General features: G+C 39.4%; 1 protein-coding gene across 2 annotated transcripts in view; it reads right to left on the bottom strand.

Moving 5' to 3' along the window:
- LOC143277734 (protogenin A-like) overlaps positions 1 to 27,799 on the bottom strand; it is a 208,257-nt gene that overhangs the window by 133,947 nt on the left and 46,511 nt on the right. For both annotated transcript variants that reach the window (XR_013053779.1, XM_076582632.1), the window contains exons 2-3: positions 23,849 to 24,050; positions 7,418 to 7,569 (exon numbers count right to left, since the gene is read on the bottom strand). Coding sequence is in view for 1 of the 2 variants with exons in the window: in XM_076582632.1 (XP_076438747.1) it covers positions 7,418 to 7,569; positions 23,849 to 24,050 (354 nt within the window). In the remaining variant the exon portion in view is untranslated. The remainder of the gene's footprint in view (positions 1 to 7,417; positions 7,570 to 23,848; positions 24,051 to 27,799) is intronic.

The following is a 27,799-nucleotide window of genomic DNA, read 5'->3' on the forward strand; positions in this document are numbered from 1 at the left end:
CAAGGTTGGGTTTCTTCAGAAGAGGCTGGACAATTGCAGATTTGAAAGTGGATGGAAATGTCCCAATGAGAAGGGATGAGTTGACAATACTGGTGATTGTGGGGAGAAGCTGTGAGGCACACTGGGAAAAGACAGAGGCTGGTATAGGATCAAGCTCACAGGATTTCATTGTCATTTCTTTCAGGATTTCATGGACTTCTGTTTCCGTCAAGGGATTGAAGGAATGGAGAGGGGTGCCGTTGAACTGAGGATCAGGATAAGCAGGTTGGAAAGGCATTTGGTTCAAGTTGGTCCAAATATTTTGAACTTTATCGAAAAAGACAGAGAAGACATTTTGGATTTCAAATAAAGTGTAGGCAGAAGGAAGAGGAGTCCTTTTGTAGTACCAAGAAGATTTGACATGATGCAGTACAGAGATTTGGTGGATGTGGCATCAAGAACTTGAGTAGAAAAGAAGTTTGTCTTCACTGATGAGATATGTTTGACTTTGTTCGGAAGATTTGATTGTGGACTATCAGTTTTGGTGATGCTTGCGTTTTGCAATTCAAATGTCTTGTATGTGCCATGGGGCAGAAGGCCTATCAGGCAGCATGTGGGTAGTAGGGGGTGCATGTTCATCAAGCAGATGAGAGAGAACAGTGTTGTAATGTGCAGAGACGTTGGAAAAGGAAGAAATTTTGGAAAGGTGGTCAGCAGCTTGAAAAGAAAAAGTTTTGATGTTGACAGATTTCAGGCTGCAACAAGTAACAGATCTTTTTGGTTCTGGTAGGTTTTGAAGTATTAAGCAAGAAAATAACAGCAGAATAGTCAGAAGAAAGTTTCTCAGTTACAGTCACTGATGAAATTATGGAGTCATGTGTGTTGGTTCTCTAATTAGCTGAGAGAGAATGATTGGACAGAGTGAGACATAGGCGTTTGACATCAGTGGAAGTTTGGTTGTCAAAATAAAAGCTGAAATCTCCAAGGATGGTAAGTTTGGCAGAATGAAGGTTGTAGCAGTCAAGTAGTGTTTGGAACTCTTCAAGATACAGAGAAGACATTAGGTTGTTCTTACAACTCGGAGGAGGACGATAAAGACAACAGAAGATGACTGAGTGACTGTGAACATTGAGAGTGACTTCCAAGGATTTCAAAAGAATCATGCGGAGAGGCATGGTTGTGGGAGAATGAAAGGGAAGACTCTAAAATGCTTCAGTGACGATGGCGATGCCACCTCCACGAGACAGTTGAGGAAGTGACTTAGTTTTGTAGCCATGGGGGGTCAGTTGTTTTAGTTTGGGTTTGTGACCTTGTTGTTTTAACCAGGTTTTGGTAAGGAACACTATATCAAAGTTATTTTCAAAAATGTAATCAGAAATATAGTCAGTCTTTTGACCAGGTCAGACTCAGACAGATTGAGCATGGAACAGACAGTTAATCAGAGGAATTTAATGGTGAATCAGGTGTCAGGCAGACAGACAGTGGAAGGAGACGAAGGTGACTGAACAGTGGAGGAAAGTGGGAAGGAAGAGAAAGGTCCGGAGCTCAAACAGGTGTGGGAGGAGTAGGAAGCAGAGCAGAACCAGTCACAGGGGATACACCGCAGTTTGAAGAAGTGGCATCAGTTCAGCGTCAGTGACAGTCACAGCAACAGCAGGGCTGATGTCAAAGACAGGAGGGCAATCAGTGCAGGAAACAGAGCCCCACAAATGGTGGTCTGCCCGCTCTGGTTCCTCTCTATGTCTTTGGTCTGCCATTGACTTGGCTGATGATGTGCTGAGTCGTGTCATCATATAGTCGGTGTTGTTTAACCTATGACATACTTCACAGCAATGCTTTAATGTTACTGACGTTCACCATGGTGACAGCAGCAGTGTGAGAGCAGAGATCGGATGGTATGAGAGGACTATGCATGTGAAAAACATCCCCAAAAGGCAGAAAGTATCATAGGCAGGGTGGAGATGGTCGCTGATACAATTACGAGGGTCAGGTCAGGTGAGCAGTGTTTATTTGTGTTAGTTCGCAAACAAAAATCCAAGTGTGAAGAAAATCAAAAGTCCAAGTTCCAAAAGCAAATGAAAATAATCAAAACTGTTCCGAACTTTAGAGTCCTGGAAATAAAGCACACAGAGAGATACAAAAAATGTCCAGATCAGAAAAGGAAGACCACAGAAACATACATAAAAATGCTGAGACCAACACAGTGCAGCCAGCGGGCGCAAAGGCAGGAAACTCTTATATGTGTATCTATGTAAACCAAGACAACAATACAAATTGCAAATATGAACAATTACACACACACACACAAAATGCCCTACACACGCACTCACTCGCACACATGCACAGTAAACACCCACCCACAGATACACTCACTATGTGATGGTTTCAGTAGAGGGTGAAGTGGGGTGGATAGGAGGAAGAAGAATGCAGACAAATAGCTATGCTTCTTCAACCTAAAGGCTTCTTTGAACAGGTGGGTTTTCAATTTGTTTTGAAAAAGAACAGTGTTGGTAAGTGTTAGAGATCCTGAGGAAGAGAATTCCAGACATAAGGTACTTGATACTGAAAGGCTCTTTGGCCAAATGTCTTTGAAGAGGTCTTGGGGGCTCAAAGGAGCTTTTCAACAGAAGACCTGAGTGAATGGGAAAGGGTGTATGTATAAAGGACAGAAGATAATTAAAATGGGAGAGATCCTTCAAAGTGGAGATAAGCCAATATGGCAATTTTGTACTGAATCCTGTACTTGATGGGTAACCAATGAAATTGATGTAAGAGTGGGGTAACCCGATCCTTTCTTGACTTTCTGAAAATGATTCTTGCAGCTTGTTCAAAATAATCTGAAGACATGACATCAAATCAGAAGGCAAGCCAGCAAGTAGTGTACTGCAGTAGTCAATGCGACTTAGGATCATGGAACAGAAAAACTGAATGGTTGCTTCAACAGTTAGTTACAGTCAAATGGCATGGATTTTCCTCAGCTGGAAGTTTCCAGTTTTGCATAAATTACTGACATGGTCGTGCAAGGACAGAGCTGAATAAAAATTTAAAAAATGCACCCAGTTTCTGACAGAATTTTGAAAGTTGATATCAGTGTTGCAGCATTGCAGTCAAGGTATAGTCTGAAATGTAACTTAGTGCATACTTAGAACCTGTTAGTATGGCTTCTGTCTTGACATCATTAAGTTTAAGCTTGTTTGTCAGCATCCACTCCTTCACAGCAACAATGCAAAAATCTGTGTTTTTGCAGATGATAGTCAAAGAATTGGGGGAAGAAGCTTTAGTGAGTTGGGTGGCATCTGCAAACTTGTGAAAATCACATTGATGTTGTCTGATGATGTCAGACAGTGGCTGAGTGTACAGATTAAATGATAACGGACCAAAAACTGAACCTTGGAGAACACCATATCAAACAGGAGGAGGTCTGGATTCAGAATGAGAACTGGAAATGAACACCCTTTGAGTGCGATTAGAGAGGCAAGATTTAAAGCAACCAACCGAGAGCCAAAGATTCCATATCAGTATATCAGTAGCTCAAGGAGGCGTCACTGCGTTCAGTCAAATCCATATCTGCCAAGCAGATGCCTGACCAGCAGCATAACCCAACGCGCATTGTCAGGCCTTGAGAAAAAAAAAAAAAAAAAATAAAATAAAATAAAATAAAAAACAACAACAACAACAAAATAAAATTAACAAAAAATAAATAAATAAATAAATAATAATAATAAAAAAAAACAACAACAACAAAAACAAAAACAAAAAAGTAAAAAGTAAATAAATTTTTAAAAAATTAAATTAAATTAAAATTAAAAATAAATAACGATAAAATAAAATAAAATAAAATAAAATAAATAAAGTAAAAATAAGTATGACGTAGATGGCTGATAAGAATATCGTGATCTACTGTGTCGAAGGCTGCAGACAGATCAAGCAGACACAGAACTGAGAGATTTCTATTGTCGGCGCAGGACAATAACATGTTGGATATGAGTAAAAGGGCTGTCTCTGTACTGTAATTCTGCCTGTAAGCATACTGAAACACCTCAAGGAGATCACTGGATGACAAATGACTGAGAAGTTGATGAAGAACAACGCTTTCGAGCAATTTTGACAGAAAGATTAATTGAAACAGGTCTGTAGTTTTTTTTTTGTTTGTTTTTTTATTTCTTTGTAAAGACCAGGTTTCTTGAGTAGGGGTGTGACTATAATATAACACAGTATAGAATAATACAATATAATATAATATAATATAATATAATACAATATAATATAATATGGCCATCAGCTGTCCTCTAGACTGGTGGTATTTTCCCACAGGATTTCTCCGACATGATCAGTCTTTCAGAGTCTGATTCATTTCACTTGGTGTGTGTGTGTGTGTGTGTGTGTGTGTGTGTGTGTGTGTGTGTGTGTGTATGTGTTTGTGTGTGTGTATGGTGTGGTGTAGTGTGGTGTGGTGTGGTGTGGTGTGGTGTGGTGTGGTGTGTGTGTGTGTGTGTGTGTGTGTTTGTATGGTGTGGTGTGCGGTGTGTGTGTGGTGTGTGTGTGTGTGTGTGTGTGTGTGTGTGTGTCTGTGTTGTGTTGTGTTGTGTGGTGTGGTGTGGTATGGTGGTGTACAGTGTGTGTGTGTGTGTGTGTGTGTGTGTGTGTGTGTGTGTGTGTGTGTGTGTGTGGTGTGGTGTGGTGTGGTGTGGTGTGGTGTGGTGTGGTGTGGTGTGGTGTGGTGTGTGGGTGTGTGGTGTGATGTGTGTTTCGTGGTGTGGTGTGGTGTGGTACGGTTTAGTTTGTTTGGTTTGGTGTGTGTGTGTGTGTGTGTGTGTGTGCGTGTGTGTGTGTGCGTGTGTGTGTGTGTGAAATAATGCAGCTAATTTCCAGGATCTTTATATGTTTGTAAATGGATCCTCTACTTTATTAAACTGCTGTTTTAACCATTTTTACCAGCAGAGCGTCTCCACGAAGAACTAAATAAAACATTGGAACTCTACACCTTGTTTCTAGGGGTCTGTGTTTTTTGTTCTTTTTTTTTTTTTTTTTTAATATTTGTAATTTCACAACCAAAATCAGTAAAACAATCTGTCATATGGAACAAATACATGATTTGTAAACATATAACAAAATTTCAGACTGATATTTAAAAAAAAAAAATTCTTTAAGTACCAGACAAATAACAATATTTTTTTCATAAAATTCAAGCATATACTGATTTTAAAAAAAACATTTTTAAGCCCCAGGCAAATACAAATCATATGTCCCATTCCCATTCCATCCAACAGATTAGGAGCAAAACCTTATGTAATTATCACCACCTGGAAGCCATTTATATATTCTGGCAACCAATGGCACTGTTTCAGACTCCAAGGTGTGACTGCTGACATCAAAGGTGTGACTGCTTATATCAAATGATTCAACTGGGACAGAATGCAAGAATTACCAATACAATAACAAACAAACACCAAAACCCCCCAATTGATAATAATAATAACTGGACATTTATCAGCACTTTCCTCATTGCACAAAGCGCTTTACAATCCACACACACATGCATACGAAACACACTCAGTCCTCAACTCACAATCATGCACAATAAATGTATTTATGTGTATACAAACTCATATGTGCAATACATACATACATACATGCATGCATGCATACATACATACATACATACATGCATGCATGCATGCATCCATCCATTTGACGCACATACAATACAGCGTTACAAATATACCTACACAATCAACCTACTTTCATGACTGAGAGAGGGTCTAGAGGTAATGCTGCTGGAAGAGGAAAGTCTTGAGGTTAGATTTAAAGGAAGGCAGTATGGGGCTGTGATGGACATGGTGAGGTAAAGAGTTCCGTATTTGAACAGCAGATGATGAAAAGGCTCAACCACCATGCTGTTCTCTTTTTATTTTGGGATGCAGAAGGCTCTATCATCGGCAGCAGAACGAACAGAACAGATTTGAAAGATGCCAGAGAGGTATCAGGGTGCAGTTCTAGTTATGACATGGTAGCAGTTACAGGTAGCTTTTTATTTGATTCTTTGCTCCATGGGTAACCAGTGCAACTCTTTTAGAAGGTGTGCAGTGTGCATATCTTTTTGCTTTATAAATCAGTTTGATGGCAGAGTTTTGTACCTGCTGTAGTGGTCTGAAGAGTGTTTGCAAACGACAGATGAGAAGAGAGTTGCAATAGTCTAATCTAGAAAGTATACATGAACTAACTGGTGTTTTAGTTGTGTCAAGTGTGACGTAGTGGAGTATAGAGCTGATTCGTCTGAGTTCAAAGTAGGCTGCTTGACAGGTTTTGATGATGTGATACTGCATAGAAAGATCTTTATTGAGGGAAAAGCCAAGGTCACGAACATGATCAGAGAATGAGATAGAAGAGTTTCCGTGATCGACAGTGGAAGGCAGGGAAGTGGCATCTACTGATGGAGGAAGGAGTCTGAGGGCTTCAGTCTTATCATCGTTTAGTTTCAGTTTGTTTTCTGTCATCCAGTTTTTACCTCTGTGACACTGTCTTGGAGAGTTTGAATATGATGTTCATAACTTGGAGGAGAATCAGAATGTTTAATTTGAGTATCACCAGCATACATTTCATGATGGATGGAATAAGTGTCAAAGCGTCAATGAGAAGTGTGAGTAGGAGTATATACACCATCATAGAATGCCTGGGCTTTGTATGTATTATGTAATGGTATGGAAATATTGGCATCTTTCTTCTGCACCGTCTGTGCCTGCCAACAACTGGGAATTGCAGGATGGTGGAAGGGGAGGGTGGTGAGGGTGATCAGGGTGTAGTACTGTGAACTGATCACATGCATATGTCATATTGTCTCAAGGCAGCAATACAAAGGCAGATCCGATTTTTTTTGTTTTTGTTGGGGTTTTTTGTTTGTTTTCTTCAGCTCCACATAACACAGCACAGATAAAGCCACAGTTACTGTCATTACTGATTGTGTATAACCTCTGGCTGAAGCTGCCTTGGGCCAACATGGAAGAGTGCAATTAAGGAATGATGGAAATCTGATGTGTGTGTGTGTGTGTGTGTGTGTGTGTGTGTGTGATCAAAGGAAGGAATGCAATGGATCAAGGTGGTAGCATGGTGAGATCTGACTGTGGACTGCAAAGGACAAAAGGGATGTCCCAGCTGACAAAGAAACTGACCAGCAAAGTCAGAAAAAGTCTGTGAACGAAGGTGGGAGCAGTGCCACTGACCAGTGCACATGATGGGGTGGGCCTGCCAGCTATTGTGAGGTGCTTCTCTTGAAATGATAAAGGACAGAGAGAGAAAAAAATGAGAAAAATGGAAGGGACACACATACACATGCGCACACACACACACTGTGAATGATCACACACAGTGACATAAAACAAACTTATGACTTCTATCTATATGACAGATAGATGACAGACTGACAGAAAGCGGGACTCACTGGCCACCACCAGCTGTATCCTCTGCGCAATGACAGTCCCAATGGAGTTGGTGACAAAACATTCATACATGCCCTCATCTGACACCCGCGTCCCCGCTTTCACCTTCCGTATGTGCAGTGTGCCGTTGGGGAACGTGTAGCGTCGGGGGGATCTGTCACACAGCACACACACCCCCAAGTTAGAAAATGTGGATGTTTTCATACAACTCACAGTCCTGGAGGAATATAATCAACAGTTCTTATGTGCTGCGCCCAAATTTCAGTTTGAGATGTCAGAGCGAGTGGACAGATCCATACTCACTATTCCAAAATCATCTGCTGTAAATAAATAAACAAAACGGCAGCAGATGCTTGACCCTACCCAACGCCCTGATCAGACACTCAGAGCCCATCCCAGGTTTGTATAAAACATTAACATGACTTTTCATAGAGTAAATGAGAAAAAAGAAGTTTGAAATAACATTCCCTGTCCCAATAGAAGGAGTTTGAATTATACTCCCTGTTTGGTGAATATACTTACCATGTCAAACTGATGCAGACTGATCCAAACTAGCCCTATCGGTTTGCTCTGTTTGGCAAAATTTTGCAGCAAACTCCGTGAAAAGACACCCAGCCAAGTATGCCCTGCTCTAGCGAATCAAATGTCATTCATGGCTACAATCAATTGCTCATTTTAGTGGCCAACAAGAATGCCGTGTGAACCATGGCAGAGACTGCAGGTACAGACGGGCATTCGATGCCTATCTTCATCTTCCAATGCTAAAATATCAGACAATGGTCTAATCTTCAGCTTCAGAGAGAGTACTTCTGGGTCCTGGTTCTTAGTCTCTGGTAACTCAGGAAGGAAACAGAGTGTAATGGAACCATCCCTGTGGAAGGCCATGTTCTGAGCCAATCCACTAGGACCATGTTATCTCGCTTCTACGTTAACCTGTAGCCAGCTTTCAGTTTTCAGTTTCAGTTTCTCAAGAAGGCATCACTGCATTCAGACAAATCCACATGCACTATACCACATCTACCAGGCATTTTCCTGACCAGCAGCATAACCCAACACACTCATCGTCTGCAAGGCCGAGGGGGTTACTGTGCATCCTCCCCAGGAATGATGTAGACTAGTCTTAAAATGTTCTTCAGTGTCTGCTGAACTCATTTTTACATGTTCCCAAGAAAAAAATTGGGACACACTCAAAGTTACTGCCCTTGGCACAAGGGTACCCTCTCATGCCCCAGTCAATGAAATTAAGACATGCTCAACTTCAAACCCTCATAAATCATATTTATATACAGGAAACCACCACATATTATGTTTTCTTTTTCAATAGAGCCTTTTCTATTCAAATAAATATCCAGAATTGAAATGTCTGCATTCGTTCTTTCACATTTAAAGGTTGTATTGGCCTGCTATCAAATCTTCAACGAATTAACATAAAACTGTCCGGTTGTTTTATCACTTTGATATCAAACTTTCCAAAATTAGTTTTATACAGAGACCTGCAGAGATTTTCTAGAAATTATTGCAGTACATTCGGATGAACATCTGACCACTGCACTAAAAATAGATGGATAGCTCATTGGCCATGAAAGCTGAAGTCAACTGGGCACCATACCAACACTCATATCCGGCTGTCAGTCCATTGAGAAGTCTGCTAACTGGTGCTGGTTTCTAAAATATAACCATGTATACAGAGACCTGCAGAAGTCTTCTAGAAATTATTGCAATACACTTGGATGAACATCTGACCACTGCCTTAGAATAGATAGATAGCTCATTGGCAATGAAAGCTGAAGCCAACTAGATGCCATACTGACACTCGTATCTGGCTGTCAGTCCGTTGAGAAGTCGTCTGTCAACTGGTGGTAGTTTCTAAACTGTAACAATTATCTTTGATGAAATCATGTTATGCTTGTCCCCATGACATGCCAAATGTTGTGTCTTAACTCACTCCAGACGATGGAACGCTATAGCGTTTCTGACATAAAGTAGCGTTCCAGACGACGGAACGCTATAGCGGTTTCGACAATTAAAATTTTTTCCACGTTTTCCTCATGGGGTAGCGTAACAATTGCAGCTACACTGGGCATTGCGAACATGTCAAGGGTTGAATGAAAAGTTTCTTCATGAGATTTCGTAACAACACACTCCACAGCGAGTCAGCAAGTTATGGACCCCACACGACGAGCTAATCTGCATACGTATTGAAACTGGCGTCACAGGCGATACTAGTGAAAATTTTTGGAGCAAACTAGATCACGACAGTGGATTTTTACTGCTGCTGAAGTGATTGAAATGCTTCAAACGGAAGGTTTCGACATTGACAAGGATGATGAAGACGTTGAATAAAGTATCTGTAGTGAAGAAAGCTACCAGCAAGAAGTTGCTGATGGTGACTCAGCTTCTGAAAGCAGTGAAGCGGGAGGGGGGTGGGCATTCACATAACGTGAGGAGAGGGGTCAGTGGGTCAAGTACAGTGAGTTTCATTCAGTTACTTTATGTTTTGTATTTTTTGCGATTTTTTTCCTAACCTTAACAAATGGGTTGTCTGTAGGGAAATGCAAGTCAGAGAACTGTTCATCCGGAAATTAACTGGTATCTGCCAATGGTTTATTCACCAAAGTTATTACAGGAAAACAGTGCAGTGACATGTAGCAAACTTGCTGTGAAGGCACACACAGGAATGTCAGCTTAACTAACGCTGCGAGCAAGTGAAAGCTTGCCGTGAAGTAGTCATCACAGCCAACTGAGTGCTCTGCTACATATATGAAGTTACCGCGTCACGAGTAGCAAAATGGCTGACTGAACACTTCTGCTGGCTTCAGTTTGCAAAGGGGCTCAAAGAAGGCATGCGCTATCCACCTATTTTCAGAAAAGGGTATTTGACCCTTTGGGAAGTCACACTGGTTGAGTTGCTTCCCCTACCCCAAAATGCTGTTATGCCTGGAGTTGCCTTTGAATCGCAAAATCATGTGGTTTTTGTGGCTAACATTTATATGTCATGTTCCCCTGCTCGGGAATACAACAAATATTGATTTGAAGAATTTTTGTTCGAAATACATAGTGTATCATGTAAATGAGCAAAATCAGTCAGTAAAATAATGTTTACCCACTTCAGAAAGGTCCAGATTCTCTGGAGCTTTTCCATGTCCTGCCCTCATACCGACCTCAGCGTTCAGTTGGTTCCAGTCAACAAGCCAGCCAATTAGGGAACTTAGTGACCAGCCATGATGGACTGTTTTCTTCTCCCTGTTTCACAGTCACTCTATCTAACAGTTCACCAGATTCCTCCCGGTCTGTCCATTGTGTGTCAAAGCCTGGATCTCTGCAAATGGTTTTCCAATCCATTCTGCAATGTCGTAAGTCCACTGTTTTTTTCGGTCTTCCCCTCTGTCTCCCCCTTCAACAGTTCCTAGTAGACTGTTTAAGCAAGCCAATGGATCTTGTATGTAGGCCAAACCAAAGTAGTTTTTTTTATTGAATGATATCAGCAAATCTTCATATATGGTCCTATGTGTTGCTTGATAGTTTAGCATGCTTGTTCATTGTCAGAGTATGAAATTATCTTGTGCTCTTTAGAACCCTCCACTTGCACACGCACACAGGCACCTGTGACCTGGGAAGAGCACATGTATTGCATTACTCTTTTGTCACAACAGATTTCTCTGTGTGAAATTCAGGCTGCTCTCCCCAAGGAGAGCATGTCTGAGAGCGCTACCCTTTTTTTCCCATTTTTTTTCTGCCTGCAATTTTATCTGTTTTCAAATCAAAGAAACTTTTTCTACAGAATTTTGACAAGGACAACCCTTTTCTTGCCATGGGTTCTTTTATGTGTGCTAAGAGCATCCTGTACATGGGACCTCAATTCATCATCTCATCCAAATGACTTATAAAACTAGCATCAAGACCACTACTCAAGATCTTGCGTAGGGGAAAAAATACTGATGACTGCAGGATTTGAACCAGTGCACTCAGATTCTCTCGCTTCCCAGGTGGACGGGTTACTACTACACAAGATTCAGTGCTATATAAGTAATATCATTATTATCATTATCCATTATCATATATACATACATACATACATACATTACCCTTTTTCCCCTTTTTTATACAAAAGTCTGAAACTTTTTATTAACTTTAAACAAACTTCGCTCCTTTTAAATGGAAAGCTTTTTTTCCCAGTGAAGCAGGCACATTCAACTGCATAATAACATGGACTGTATGTCTCTGCACTGCATTTATATATGATAAATTGTGTCTGTGTGTTTTTACCTGGGCACTGTGTTTGTGTATCATGTGTGCTGAAAATGGCCTGTGTGTCTGTGTCAACACTGATGCCTGTTCTCCCCATGTCCCTTCCCCCTTCCTTTCCTCTTTGGTTCTGTACACACCCTTCTGCATTCAATATAAAATTAAACAGCACACACACACACACACACACACACACACACATACCTCCATCCATTCTACACGCTATCTTCTAACCCCTTCCCAATCCTTCACCCAATCTCTATCTTCCTCCTCCTCTCAATGATTTCACTGTGACATGCACAATGGCTGTGAGGAACAAAAAGTGCATTAACTCATTGGAGATGTGCCGACACTTCAGCTGAAAATGATGTGCAGAGTTCACTCAGCAGTGTTCAATTGAAGGGAAACAACACAGGAATTTTGGAGGGACCATTTTCGCAAAAGGGGGTTCTTTCCCTTCGACCGTTAATCGTGTACAAAGGCTTTTTGTTTAGATTATTCTAGACTGGTTTCACAGGCCAAAACCTATCCCTAGCTGGTTCTTACCACGGGTAAGGCCATTTCTTACCCCTCCTGGCTGGAATATACCCATTGTGTACACTTTGCTCACCCAACCAGTTTGTATCACATTTACATTAATGATGATAACAATGATGATGGTGGTGGTGGTGGTGGTGGTGGTGGTGATGATGATGATGATGATGATGATGATGATGATGATGATGATAATAATAATAATAATAATGGGAATTTATATAACTTTTTCCAAAGCTCAAGCCACTTTGCAATTAATGCAAAAAAGTGATGTGATGATGTTTGTCAAAAAAGTTATGTGATGATGATGTTCGTCCTTCGGATTCAAAGATGACCATGGCTTGAAGATTCAGATGGAAGATCAGTGGCTGTGGGTCCAGAGATGACTGGTGAGGCCAATCCGGGCCCGAAGTCTCGCCTACATGTGGGACACAAGTGAGTGGGTGCTGTTGTGGCAATGGATGCTGCTCGGGCCTTGCGCACAGCACGCTTTCGGTGCGCTTCGGTGATGCGCCTAGCTTCAGCTGCATGGGCTTCTGTGGTGATTATGCTGTGCCAAGCTGGGTGGTCCAGAGCAAGTGTCTCCCACGTGTTGATTCGACGCCCAGGACTTTGAGGGACGCTTCGAGGCAGTCTTGGTTGCGTTTCTTCTGTCCTCCAACTGAGCGCTTGCCCTGACACAGCAGCTGATTAGACAGTCGGCTGTCTGACATTCTGACCACACGTCCAGTCCACTTGGCTTGGACATTCTGCAGAAGGGTTAAGACGCTGCAGAGGCCAGCTCGTTCCAGGACTTGTGTCGGGAACTTTGTCCAGCCACCTGATGTGAAGGAGTCTGCAGAGACAGCTCAGGTTGAGCTGTTTGGTGTGTCTGCTGTAGACAGTCCAGGTCTCGCTGGTGTAAAGGAGAGTGGTAAGGACCACTGCACAGTAGACCCTCAGCTTAGTGGTACAGCTGAGTCATCTCCTATTTTTGACGCTAGCATCTATGTTCACACACACAGACAAACACACACACACACCACCACCCCAACCCACCCACAGACATACATGTATGTCCTTCACATGCCATGCCACACCCGCTCACATCATGCTCACTTTCAGACAACATCAGAGAGGTTAACAGTGACCTAGTTGGCATCCAGTGCAGGGGAGCATGTCTATGTTTCCCCAGGTCTAAGTTCTCCCAGGTCTATATTCCCCTAGGTCTAAGTTTCCCCAGGTCTATGTTCCCTCACAGCTGACCATGGCTGACCACAGTTCAAGAGTGCTCAGACTGCATTATGTTGTTGCATTTGTACATTACGTCTTTGAATATGTTTGGTTTAAATAATCTTTAATATTCAACAATACACATGATTACAATGCAATGAATGACAAAAGAGCATCAACAAGCTTAAAGCTTATACTGTGCTCACAACATTGCACTTCAATTTTATCATGACGGCTGATGAACCATATTATGACTTGTATCAAATAACATTCATAAACAGTAAGTAATGAAATAATGAAATAAAACAAATAAACAAACAGTACATAATATAGTAAAATAATGCTAATATCAACATTAACATGAGATTAAATTTATTATCACCAGAGTAATTAGCCTAATAGAAGAAAAACACGAAGAAGAAGAAATTTTAGAAGAATGGTGGGTAAGGTGGTGGGGGAGGGGGAACAGAGGGGAGAGGAGAAATTCTAACAAATCATTGACCAATCCATTCAACTTTGAATATTTGGTCAGTCAAATAAATCCAACATACATTTTACGAATAGAAACATGTTGTACCCTTTCTTCACAATACTTTCTAAGCTAAAATCTATTTGAATCAGAGATAAACTGGTGAACAGTTTGAAATATGAATATATTTGTATGATTTTGGAGAACAGGATCTCCATGCAACAGAGTTTTAACGTGAATATAGTCTGGAGATAAATTTAAGATTGTGTTTGCCTGAGCCATATGAAAGTCTTGACAAAGTAATAAATAATGTTCAGCAGTTTTGCTTGCAGTGCCACAAGCACAAAGTGGGTCGTTTATTAAATGTCTGTTGAACATATCTTCTCTTAAGTCACTAATCCCTAGACGAAGTCAACAGTGAATGATTTGTTCCTTCCATTTACCAAAGTAATAATAGCTAGGTACTACAGCATCGTTAGCACACAGGTAATGTTTAAGCTGGCTTAAGGAATTGCTGGTTTTAACATAATGAGGTAGAGAATTCCAGTACATCTTGAAATAATGCACAAGTTTGTGTCTTTTCCTTCTTTCCTTAAGTGTACAGAACCCTGATTCTTGGTATATTTTTTGGTGGCTTGTCCCACAAACAGCTCCAGTTATGGTTCTTAATGCTTCAAGCTGTAAATTTTCCAGAGAATCTGATTGTGCATCTGTGCAATTATCCCAAACAATATCAACATAGTCAAAATGTGGTAATATGAATGATTTGTACATGATTTCTAATGCTCTCCTATTTAACTTGTACTTATACATCTTAAGACAAGAAACCAACATAGTTACAGCATTGATTATACTTTTAATATGTTCCTCCCATTTACAGTTGTTTTGGAGTATGACGCCTAGATGTTTATGTGCGTCTGTACTTTGTAATGGTGTGATGCCAAAAGTAAGAGGTAAAATTGTGTCAGTGTTTCGAGAAAAATTTAATAACTCTGTTTTCCCCTCATTAAATCTGACTTTCCATCGCTTAGCCCAAGAATCTATCTTTTCTAAGTCAGAATTGAGTGTTTGTGCATGGATGTTTGGGTTGTTTAGTGCTAAGGACATACTTGTATCATCTGCAAATAGCTTAATGTTTGAATGGATGTTGTATACAATATCACTGATATAGATAAGGAATAATAGTCGACCAAGTACAGAGCCTTGAGGACAACCTGCGGGTATTCCTTTGTAATCAGACTTATCACTCTTTATAACAACTGCTTGGATACGGTTAGAGAGGTAATCAGAAAACCAGTCAAGTAATTTGCTTCGTATGCCATTCACTCTTAACTTCAGAAGAAGTCCCTCATGCCAAACTCGATCAAAAGCTTTAGATATATCAAAGTATACAGCCTGGGTTGTGACTCCATTATCAAAAGATGAGCATAAGTCATTATAAATACAGAGCAACTGATTTACTGTCGAATCTCCAGGAATAAAACCTGACTGGGAAGGAAACAAAATATGATTTGATGAAAAAAACTTGTAAACTTGCTTATGGATGCATCTCTCAAGGACTTTACCAACACAGCTAAGTAAAGAGATTGGACGGTAATTACTACAAAGTTCCTTCAAAGCTTTTTTATGCAGAGGATTTACATGTGCTGTTTTCTATATCAGAGGAAATTTTGATTCATGAAGGCTTTTGTTGAAAATCCTAGTTAGTGGGTCTAGAATGGCTGGCAATGGGCAATTAACAATCTATTGTGGACAAGATCTGGCCCTACTGCTTTATTTTTATTTAGATTTAGAATAACACCTTCAACATCAGAAGTAGTAAGTGCTATGTCTGTAAGTTCCAAGTCGAGGAATGGAATGTCAGGTAAATCTTTTTCGCTGTCTTCAAGAGTGGATTGTGAAATGAAAAAGTTGTTAAAAACATCAGTTTTATCTTTGTTTTTATAATAGACAATACCATTAGATATAATAGGGAGAATTTCATCTGACCCAATACCTTTCTTTCTCAAAAATGACTTGACAAGTTTCCACCATTCTTTTGTTCCAAAATTGGATGAAGTTGTTATCTTATTTTCTATATTGGTGATATACTCAAGCTGTATTTGTTTTTCTCTATATGTAACATAGTTCCTAAAACGCTGAAATTGTTGCCAGTCTTCTGGTTTGTTAGTTTGTTTAGCTAATTTATGAATTATTTTACGTTCCTCTATTAGCAGCCTAATTTCATCTGTCATCCAAGGGACATCATTTGGACGTACAGTGATAGTCTTCGTTGGCATACATTGCTTTGCTTTATCCATTATAATATTTGAAAATGTTTCCGCACTTTCGTCAATTGTTTTATTATTGGTCACTTCATCCCAATTAACCTGGTGTAGGAGACTGCAAAATTTATATCTATCTAACTTATTGTAATTAAAAATTGTTCTTTTAAATGACTGTTCTCTACCTACTGTATTCTTGACAGCCACAAGAGGTACACTATGGTCACTGCAGACAGCAGGCAGGACATCCGTTGATTTTATCATACTGGGGCTTTGAGTAAGTATAAGATCTAAGCATGAACTTGTTACTTCGGTAATCCTCGTTGGTTCATTTATTAACTGCTTAATATGGTAGCGATTCAAAATATCTACTAAGAGGGGTGATGGTATTGTTAGGAAATCAGTATTAAAATCACCAAGAATCAAGAATTTGTTTGTGGTGTCACTGGCTCTACGTATGCTTTCTTCGATCAAATTCCAGTAATTAGCATTAGAGTTAGGTAGACAATAAAAAGATCCAACTAATAAACTTATTTGATCTAATTTTGTTTCAACCCATTCATCTTCTAAACCGTTTACATGAAGGTCATTGCGAGGTTTACAATATAAATTATTTTTCACATAAATAGCAACACCGCCATGTGGATCGTTTGTTCTGTCACATCTAACAGGTGGATGGAAGTTTGTAATGTGGTTGGAACTATTGCTGTCCAAATCTGAAAGCCATGTTTCAGATACTGTGATAATATCAAAGCTACCATACTCAGCTTCTAATAAATCAATCTTATTTCTCATACTGTAGGTATTTACTGTATTTACATGCATGATACTGAGGTCCATGTTATTGTTTGGGTCTGGATTGGTTTCTATGTCACCAGACAAAAGCAGTAGCAACTGTTGGACCAGAGTAAAACATTTAAACAGACTGTCATTACTTCTTGGCTGGCTCATGCCACAAGAAGAAGCAAAGTTTTTCTTTAAAAGATTGCTATACTCGCTTATATTGCATTCTGAAATAAGAACATGAGCAAAAACAGAAAGAGTTATACTGTGTGGGTACTCCAGAAAAGACATTAAGAAGAATTGTAAGATGACTGACTTGTTTACAAAAGATAAATGTCTAGTTTTGACCAAAGCTGTTGTGAAATACAAACCAACCCTAGCACGGTACATGTTCAAATCTACAGGCATTAATGTAATCGAATTCTGTAAAACAAAACATGAATGTAACTAGGGTCGGTGGACATGGGTTATTTGAAAACTCCCCCCTCTCTGTAAACAGAAGGTAACTTAACCACCACAAAAACATGTAAAATGATCAATCAAAAAAGACAGTTTACAACCTGAGTAAGGAAAAGGCAAGAATGAATATTTACAAGGAAATATATTTCCCATAAATAATGACATAAAAACAAGAAGTGACCAAAAGAGTGAAACTGACATAGTAATGCATTTTGCACTCCTACTGTAAAGTCAGTAATTGATTGTGCACTTTTTTCTTTTTCTTTTTTTGTACGATGTAACAAGATTAATGCTTCGTATACTATTTAACTAGCTAAAGAACTCTTAACAAACCCACATTCATACCAACTCGTACATTCACCCACCCACACATTGGGGACATGGGAAAGTCACATTGTAAACTTACATAAACCTGGCTACACACACACACACACACACACACACACACACATATATATATATATATATATATATATATATATATACACAAATACACACACACACACACATACATACATATATATAATTTTACAATTTTACTCATATCAATTCACACACACATACAATTTTACTCACATATCAATTCACACACACACACACACACACACACACACACACACACACACACACACACACACACACATGTGCACATGCATACGCATACAAAAACATACATACATATACATACACACACATATAACTACATACACATATACATGCATACTTTCATATACATACACATTACACACAGCTACATATATACACACACATGATCTATGCATACATACTTACATACATACATACAATCAACAGGTAATTGATGTCCAATTTTAAATCACAAAATCCAAAAAACAGGTTGCTGAAACCATGTTACAGCCTGTGGAAGCTTGCACATTACCATTAATGACAACACTAGCACTATGCAGATTAACACAAACTAAAGTAAAACTACATCTGGTTTCAAACATTTCTCTCAGCAAAGTTTCTCTGTGTCAGAATAAAGCCTCGTTATAATTGTGTCGTTTTAAGAAAAGAAAAGAAAAGAAAAAAAAATTATGGTACAATCATACTTAAATCATGTATTTTATTTAAAAAAATATATATATATAAATTTTTTTTAAATAATAAAAATTTAAAAAATAAAATAATAATTTTTAAAAAATTAATAATAATAATAATAAAGGGGGTCAAAACCACCAATCCCAATGAATGGACATGGGAAAGTCACATTGTAAACTGACATAAACCTGAATACACACACACACATGCACACACGCATGCACGCATGCACACACACACACATATATATATACATATATATACATATATACATATATACATATATATATATATATACACATATATATATAATTTTACTCACATATCAATTCACACACACACGCACACACATATGTGCGCATACATACACATACGTATACATACACACATATGCATACAAACACACATATAACTACATACACATATACATGCATACTTTGTTGATGTTTGACCGCTGCATGACCACAACTGACCACTATCAGAGTTCAGCTTGCATCACACTGCATGCAATATTGCAATGTTTTAGCAGGATTTCACTATACTGTTGGCCATTACTGACCATTACTTGCCACTGCTGACCACTTCGTCAAATTCTTCAGATTGCATTGTTTTGTCACATTTGTGCATTATCAAGACGTCCTTGTTTTTTGTTTTTGATTTTATTAACTGCAAACTGACCACTACTGACCGCTGACCACCACTGACCGTTGGCCATTGCTGACCACTGCTGATCACTGACAACCACTACCCAGTGACCACCACTCACCACTGCTGACCGCTGCAGTCCACTGACTACTACTATCCACTGCTGCCCACCACTGACCGCTGACTACTGCTAATAACCACTAACTACTGACCACTACTGACCAGTGATGGCCACCATATACTGACCACTAACCATTATTGACCACTGACCACTGACATCCATTGACCACTGATGACCACTGACTAATGCTGACCACCACTGACAACTGCTGGGCAAAACTGACTACTGACAGCTGACCACCACTAACAACCACTGACTACTAGCACTACTGATCACTTACAACCGCTAACCACTGACCGACCAGAACCAACCACTAACCACTATATACTGACCACTTCTGAATATTGACCTCTGACCACTTCTGGCAACTGACCACCGCTGCCCAGCACTGACCACTGCTGACCACCACTGACCACTGGCTTCTGCTAACCACTGACATCACTGTTCACTAATAACCAGTGTTGCCCATTACTGACCACTGCTGACCGCTGACTACCACTGACTACTGCTGACCACAATCACAGAGCACCATTGACCACAACTTACCACCGCTGAGAACCACTGACCACTATATACGCACCACCATTGACCACCATTAACCGCAGACAACTACTGACCACTGCTGACCACCACTGACCACTACAGATCACTGACCACTGTTGACGACCACTGACCACTACATACTACTGACTTCCGATGAGCATGACTGACCACTACTGACCGCCACAGACCACCACGGACTGGTGACCACCGCCAACCACTATGGACCGCTGACCACCACTGAGCACCGCTGACCATTACTGTCTGCTGACCATTGACTACTGGTGACCACTGCTGACAAGCACCCAAAAGTGTATGTATGATTAAACAAACATATGTTTAGGGGAACATAGACTTGTGGGGTAGGGGGGGAAGGGATACAGACCTGGGGGAACATAGATCTGGAGTAATACAGACCTGGGGGAACATAGACCTGGGGGAACATAGACCTGGAGTAATACAGACCTGGGGAAACAAAGACCTACCAATAACATTTTCGGGGGAATATCGACCTGGGGGAATATAGACTGGGAGAACAGAATATTGACTGGGAGAACAAAGACCCAGAAAACGTAAATTTAGGGGAACATAGACCCGTGGAAACATAGACCTGGGGGAATATAGTCCTGTAAGAACTTGTAGCTGGCTGAAGGAAAATTCTGGGAAACATAGACCTAGGGGAACATAAACCTGACTCCCCGAATTATCTGGAAAATAAACTGCAAAACCATCATTTCATGCAGCGTGTGCGTGCATGTGTGTGTGCATGTGTGTGTGAATCAGAATCAGATGTAATGAAAACCATAAATGAAAGGTTTATAGACACAACAATAAAGGGAGTGTGTGTGTGTGTGTGTGTGTGCGTGTGCATGCGTGCGTGCATGCGTGCGTGCATGTGTGTTCTTTGTCTCTGTTCTTGCTCTTTGATTTTTTAGTGGAGATACCTGTCTTCAATACACTCTTTTTCTTTCTTGATTCTCTTCTCATATTCTTTCTTCCATGTTCATTATCTAAAAAATTATAGTTTAAAGTTTTATTCATCCTTTCACTCTAGTTGCTTGTGGAGGACTGCTATCAAATGATACTTTTACGCCCAAAAAGAAGACATTCCAATACTTAACACTATAACTTAATAAGAAAACGCAAATATGTTTCAAATAACAATTAGCATTTGAATGTACAAATTTGATGAACGTACTTATAGCTAACAAATTCCATCTGCTTCCTATGAACAAAAAACAAACAAAAAAACCCCACAAAAATGAAAACCGACTTCGGAGACAAATATTTTTCATGCACATGCTTGTTTCGGAAGTCATTATACTTTGTGCATCCCATTATAAAATAGAACTCATCCCAATCACAGCCATATTACAAACCTTGCATAACCACAATTCTCGTGGGGTGCCACTACGTCTCCCTCTTTCTAAGTCCAACTCAAGATTACTTAGCATAATTCATCAAAAGAAATCACTGTACAACTGAGTGACTGAACATCTCAAGGAACAAACTTCATGTTTAAAGATGATATCAATTAAGAAATGTGTTCCATATCGAAAATTTTAATTGCAAATAAGACAACAGTTTTATCCAAGCAACAAGTTCACTGATTGCTTTCCAGTTTTGAATAAAAGCCCATTGGTAATAAATGTTGTGTGAAATATATTCCTTGCAGTTCACATACCCTTCATTCTAATGTTGTTAATCTTGGCACTCTTCAAATACCAATGTATATCAGAGAAAAAGAGAGAGGGTAAGAAATGGCCCCGAGGATATAAACCGGCCTAGGCCAAACTATACCCCAGGTAAGATGTAGCCCAGGCCAGTTCTTACGGGGGTAAACTCTGGCCTAGGCCAGTTCTTACGGGGGTAAACTCTGGCCTAGGCTAGTTCTTATGGGGGTAAACTCTGGCCTAGGCCAGTTCTTACGGGGGTAAACTCTGGCCAGGGTAAGATCTGGCCTGTTACACCAGGTCAAAGGTCGACTTTTCACAACAAAGATGGCAGCGCAGCAAACGTGCTCTTTGCATGAGGCGGTCGAACTTGTGACAGAAGAAGGATCAGACATTGAACCAGACCTCCTAGACACTGGTAATGAATTCTCTGATGATGATGACATTCAGTTAGTACCAGATGATGATTTTGAAAGTGACAACGAAACTTTGCTGACTGACCCCTATGGTGCTGAGACAGAAATCGACAGTGACACAAGTGACGGCCATACTGCAAGACAAGATGACTTGATGACTGTAGATATTGACGATGAGGAACAAGAATACATGTATGAGTGGGTAAAAGACCTGACAGACTTCCCACTGGCTGCACCTTTCACTGGGATCCTCGGACTCTCACTGACTTTCCAGACACGCCCACTCCTGTTGACTTATACCGACTGATCACTGACAAAGACCTTATCAAACTGTTCAAGACAATTTTTAGAACTTGGAAGCCAGTGACAATCAACGAGATGACACATTTTGTTGCCATACTCATACAAATAGGACTGATAAAAAAAACGAAAATCACTAACCACTGGTCGACCAATCCTTCTCTGCACACTGAGTTTGCCTCACGTCTGCTGAAGTGTGAGCGTTTTTGTTCAATTCTTGGCTTCTTTCACTTGAATGACAATAACAACTTCATTACAAGAGGGCAAGATGGACATGACCCATTGTACAAGATTCGCCCCTTCTTTGATCAAGTGCTGGAGGTGAGTGTGCTTACAATTTGATATTGTTGCTAATTTATTTCTTGTGTAAATAATGTTGATTTTTTTTACAATTTTTAATGAATAATTTGTATAGATTAATGTAAAATCATCATTTTCTGTGTGTGCTGCACTTATCAAATTGTGGTGGGTGATGGGTGTGGCTGTGCAATGGGTGTGTCTGTGTAATATGCATAGGCGTGTCTGTGCATGTGTGTTATCTACACTGTCACTCCTGAATTATAATGCATGTGTATATGCTGTGTAATATCACTGATGTTTATTTTGCTTCTTTTTTTTTTTTTTTTTTTTTTTTTTTTTGCAATACATGCAAAAGCTTTTCTTCTTTTTTTTCCTCATGACAGTACTGTCTGTTACAGATTTTCAAAAATCTTTACACGCCTGAGGAGGAGATCTGCCAGACACAGGAGCAGACATAGGGAGACTGAGGCCAGGCAGTCACTGGCCTGCTAACATTCCACCCACCAAGGAGCAGAAGACCAGGAAAACACAGAGAGGGTGCAAGGTGTGTTATGCCAAACTGAAAACACAAGGAGCGTCACGTCAATAATTGAAAAACGCCAAAAAAACCACCACAATCATGTGCAAACAGTGTGAAGTGCCCCTCTGTGCTGTGCCATGCTTTGAAGTGTTTTACACAGTCAAGGACTACAGCAAGTAATGATTTAACTGCAGCAGAAATGTGTACGTAGGGTTTGTTTTTTTTCTTTTTTTTCAAGTGATGGTTTTGTAGGATTCTGCATTTTCGGTTTTTCCAGTGTTGTGATCTTTTATTTCATTTTTTTAAACAGTTTGTTGTGCAACATATGACTTCAAACTAGTTCATGAGAATCAAGGAACTTTACTGCGTGAAAAATTCATCGTATTCTTCTGTGTGGATTAGCTGATGGATATGACATGCCTGGTGAGTACAGTGTACCTATTTTTCAATTTTTTCTGTTTTTCAGTATTTAGTGACATAATTTATTTTTTTTTCTGAAATATTTAGCAGCATGTAATGAAAAAACTGGTTTAAAATGTTAAAAGAAGAGATAGTAAACTTTCTTGTGTTAAATCATTTGTATGTCTTTGTTTCTGTGTGAAAATGTGTCAAATTTTTCAAATATTACCAAAATAGCCTATCGCAGCAGAACTGCATGAACTATTTAACTACGTCTCCATAGAGTTAAGTGATTCAAAGTTCAGTCATTGTTCTCGTTTTAATCAGAATCTTGAAAAAAAAACACCATATACTGAAGGAAATACTGACAGAGTGCCCTCCACCCCTTTCTTCCACCTGATCCATGTCTAATTGCTTGACCTCACCCCACACCCCCACTCCCCATCCTAACTCTCTCTCTCTCTCACACACACACACACACACACACACACAACCTGGACTGTATCTTGTGACCACTGATGTTCCAGGTGTAGGTCAGGTTCCCAAACTGGGGCTCAGCGGCCACCGCACAGTCTAGATACACAGAGGATCGTCGAACCGTCACCACCACACGCTGCTCCGCCAGAAGGCCAAGGCCAGCCTCAAGGTCATCTGTGTGGTCGTCAAGGAAACTGCCATCCATGGCATCATAGTCGTCTGGAACAAAAGAGGGGTGTCAGCAACAGAGATGAAAGTACTCTGACACTTAACTGTTGTATGTATTGTATTGCACTGCATTGCACTCCACTGTACTGTACTGTACTGTACTGTACTGTACTGTACGGTATTGTACTGTACTTTGCTGTACTACTTTTTGTCGCAACAGACTGCTCTGTGTGAAACATGTCCCATGAAGAGCGTGTTGTCACAGTAACTCTCATGTAATTACTAAGATAAGATCAGATAAGATCAGAAAAGAATAACTTTATTATCTCCAACTAGAGAAATTTGGTCAGGTGCATTATCACAACCTAGACAAGTAAAGAACATGGAGACCATGACTCTAAAAAACAAAAACAGCTTTTACGAATATAACGAAGACACAAATGTAAAAATACCACATACACGGTTTCATACATTCATCCACACATTGCAGGAAATATTCTTTATGTGAAAACACAAAGAATTAATAAACATTATTTTGAATATAATTATGAGCATGGCCTACTATATTGCACATTGATTATAATAGATAAGATAAGAATAACTTTATTATCTGATAAAGATAAATTGCATCAGGTGCGGCAAATAAACAACAACCAGATGATCAGCACACAACCCCCCCCCCCCCCCCCCCCCCCCCCCCCCCCACACACACACACACACACCTCCACACACACACACACGGATTACTTGATTAAACAGGAGTAATTCACATATGTTTTCAAATAAAAGCATTTCACACACCACCTTAGAAACACTGCAATTAATTATTACATCGTAACTATTAACAGAAATATATTTAGAATATGAACGTCAACATAAGGCATATTGCACTGTACATTCATCCTGCATATTGGCATTATTGCACATTATTCATCCTACATACTGCACATTCATAATAACCAATTGTCACGTGTTTTAAGCTAAGTACAAAGACACACACACACAAACACACACACACACACATCCAGAACAAGGTACAACCAATCATGCACGTACTCTCACACATCTCGTATGAAAGTGCGCGCGCGCGCTCACACACACACACACACACACACACACACAGAGTTATGATGTAAAAATCACGACAAGTACTGCCAGAATTCATATAGCAGAAAAATATCAGAAACATCTCCATATGGATCTGTTCTTGATGACAAAAATGCTGGTGTGGCTTTCTATATTCCTGCCTTTGAAGTTGAAAAATCTTACTTTATTGGAAAACATCTTTCCATATTCACGGCTGAGCTAATTGCTATTATACAATCACTGAACTACTTAGTGAGCCATCAAATAGTTTTCTCGAAAATAGCATTCTTTGTTGATTCCAAATCAGTACTTTATGATTTAGAATTTATTTAGCCTTGAAACAAGACCTGACTTAGTTATTAAGGCAAATCATTTGGTACATTGTTTGAGGATTAAAGGGACTGAGGTCAGTTTTTGTTGGGTGCCTTCTCATGTGGGCATTCATGGCAATGATACTGCTGATAAAGCAGCTAAAAGAGGAGCACAAGATTCAGAAAAATCAACAAAAATACATGTCTGTCTTTCCATAAAAGAGGCATACACTTTGCTAGAAAAATCAGCATGGGGTCTATTTCATAACCGATTGAAGGAAACGTTTTTAAAACATAAAGGGACATTATTCCCCAAGAATATTATTAAAGAAAAGATACCGAATCCATCAGCTTGCTATACAAGATTAATAACCTCTACTTTCTTCCATATAAAACTTGATGCCCTGAAGCATAGTAAAGTAAAAATGTTACATGCATATGTGGTAAGCAGTTCAGCTTGCATCATTGTTTGTTTCACTGTCAGCAGTTATGTACCTTCTTGCCCAAGTATTTCAAAGAGAACAACTATTCTGCAAAAGATTTTTGGAAAGTTATTTCTGACGAGGTTCTTATTATGGTCGAACTTTCACAGACATTAGTTCATAGCCCTATTTCTACATTCCTTTAATGTACTTCAGAATTGTGTTAATGGTTTCTGATTATTATTATCATTATTGAATTGTTACTGTTAAATGTAATTGCATGTTAGTTTTGCATTTTTGGGCAGTTTTCTACCTTTTCTGTCCCCCCCACCCCACCCCCCACCCCCACCCCTTTTTTTTTTTTTCCTTTTTTAATCATTTAATATCACTGATAGTGAAAAGATGTTAAATTAAAGAACGAACACAAGTTTCAAGTTTTAATTATCCCTTTCACTCCTATTGGAGTATGGAGGATTACTGCAAAATAATGTTTTCATGCCCAGAACAAACATTTCCAAATACACAACAATGTCTCATAAAAGTTGAGAAAACACAAATGTCTTTTGACTCCAAAAGTGTAGCTAGGAAACATTTGCAAATCTAGTCATCTTACTTACAGCTTAAATGACTTTTTTGTCTCCTTTGAGCATATTACAAAAATTAAAAACTGATTTTGGAGACATATTTTTTAGGAACACATGCACACACACACACATAGTTCTCAAGGATTGAATATAAAATTAATGTCTTCAGAGCTCTGGATTTCAACGTAAAAGTCCTGTGGCATCGTCCTGATGGCAGTAGCTCATAATACTTTGCTAAGATAGGGGTGTCGTCAGTTGCTATCTGTCTGCTTTTCTGAACCATTCGCTTCTCACACAGCTCTTGCATACTAGCTTGTTTCACTCCCACAATTTTACTGCACACACTCATGACATCGTTCAAAACACACTTGCTACTCACTCCCAAACCTCCATACCAACACAAACAAGAGAGGCAAGGCCTTCAAGACTCAATTGTGATACCCTTTAAAAAAAAAATCCAAGCTTTTTATGTATTGAGTATAATGCATTTACTGTTATATTTATATTTTTTATATTCTCTAAACTTGGCACTTTGATCTGATATTCGACCCAACAAAAGATCTGTCGTTATTATCATTTTTTGTTCAAACAGGAACTTCTTTTGCTGAGCATGGAAGTTTTGTTTATTGGAAACGTTTTGGTGCAGACAGTAAAACAAGGGAAATTACTTTGCTGGGGGACTTAGTTTGCTTTAAACTGATCTTTCTCATCTTAAACATTACATTTTGAAATTATACTCAATACATAAAAAGCTTGGATGTTTTTTTAAAAAGTGCATCACAAGTGAGTCTTGAAGGCCTTGCCTCTCTTGTTTCAAAATGTAATGTTTAAGATGAGAAAGATCAGTTTAAAGCAAATTAACTCCCCTAGCATTACAGAGTAATTTCCCTTTTTTACTATCTGCACCAAAACGTTTGCAAAATAAATAAAACTTCCATGCTTAGCAAAAGAAGTTCCTGTTTGAACAAAAAATGATAATAATGACTGCTCTAGCTGTTGGGTCAGAATATCAGATCAAAGTGCCAAGTTTAGAGAATACAAAAAATATAAATATAACAGTAAATGCAGTTTGCATATAATTAGGCTTCATTCTTTATTTTTTTGTACCCATCCCAGAGGCGCAATATTGTTTTAAACAAGATGACTGGAAAGAACTGAATTTTTCCTATTTTTATGCCAAATTTGGTGTCAACTGACAAAGTAGTTGCAGAGAAAATGTCAATGTTAAAGTTTACCACGGACACACAGACACACACACACACACACACACACACACACACACACAGACAACCGAACACTAGGTTAAAACATAGACTCACTTGTTTACACATGTGAGTCAAAAATGAAACTGTGAGCATGGACTGAATACAGCATCCGTAGTAACTTTGAAGGTTATT

Source organism: Babylonia areolata, chromosome 35 (assembly GCF_041734735.1).
Source record: "Babylonia areolata isolate BAREFJ2019XMU chromosome 35, ASM4173473v1, whole genome shotgun sequence".
Taxonomy (NCBI): Eukaryota; Metazoa; Mollusca; class Gastropoda; order Neogastropoda; family Buccinidae; genus Babylonia; species Babylonia areolata.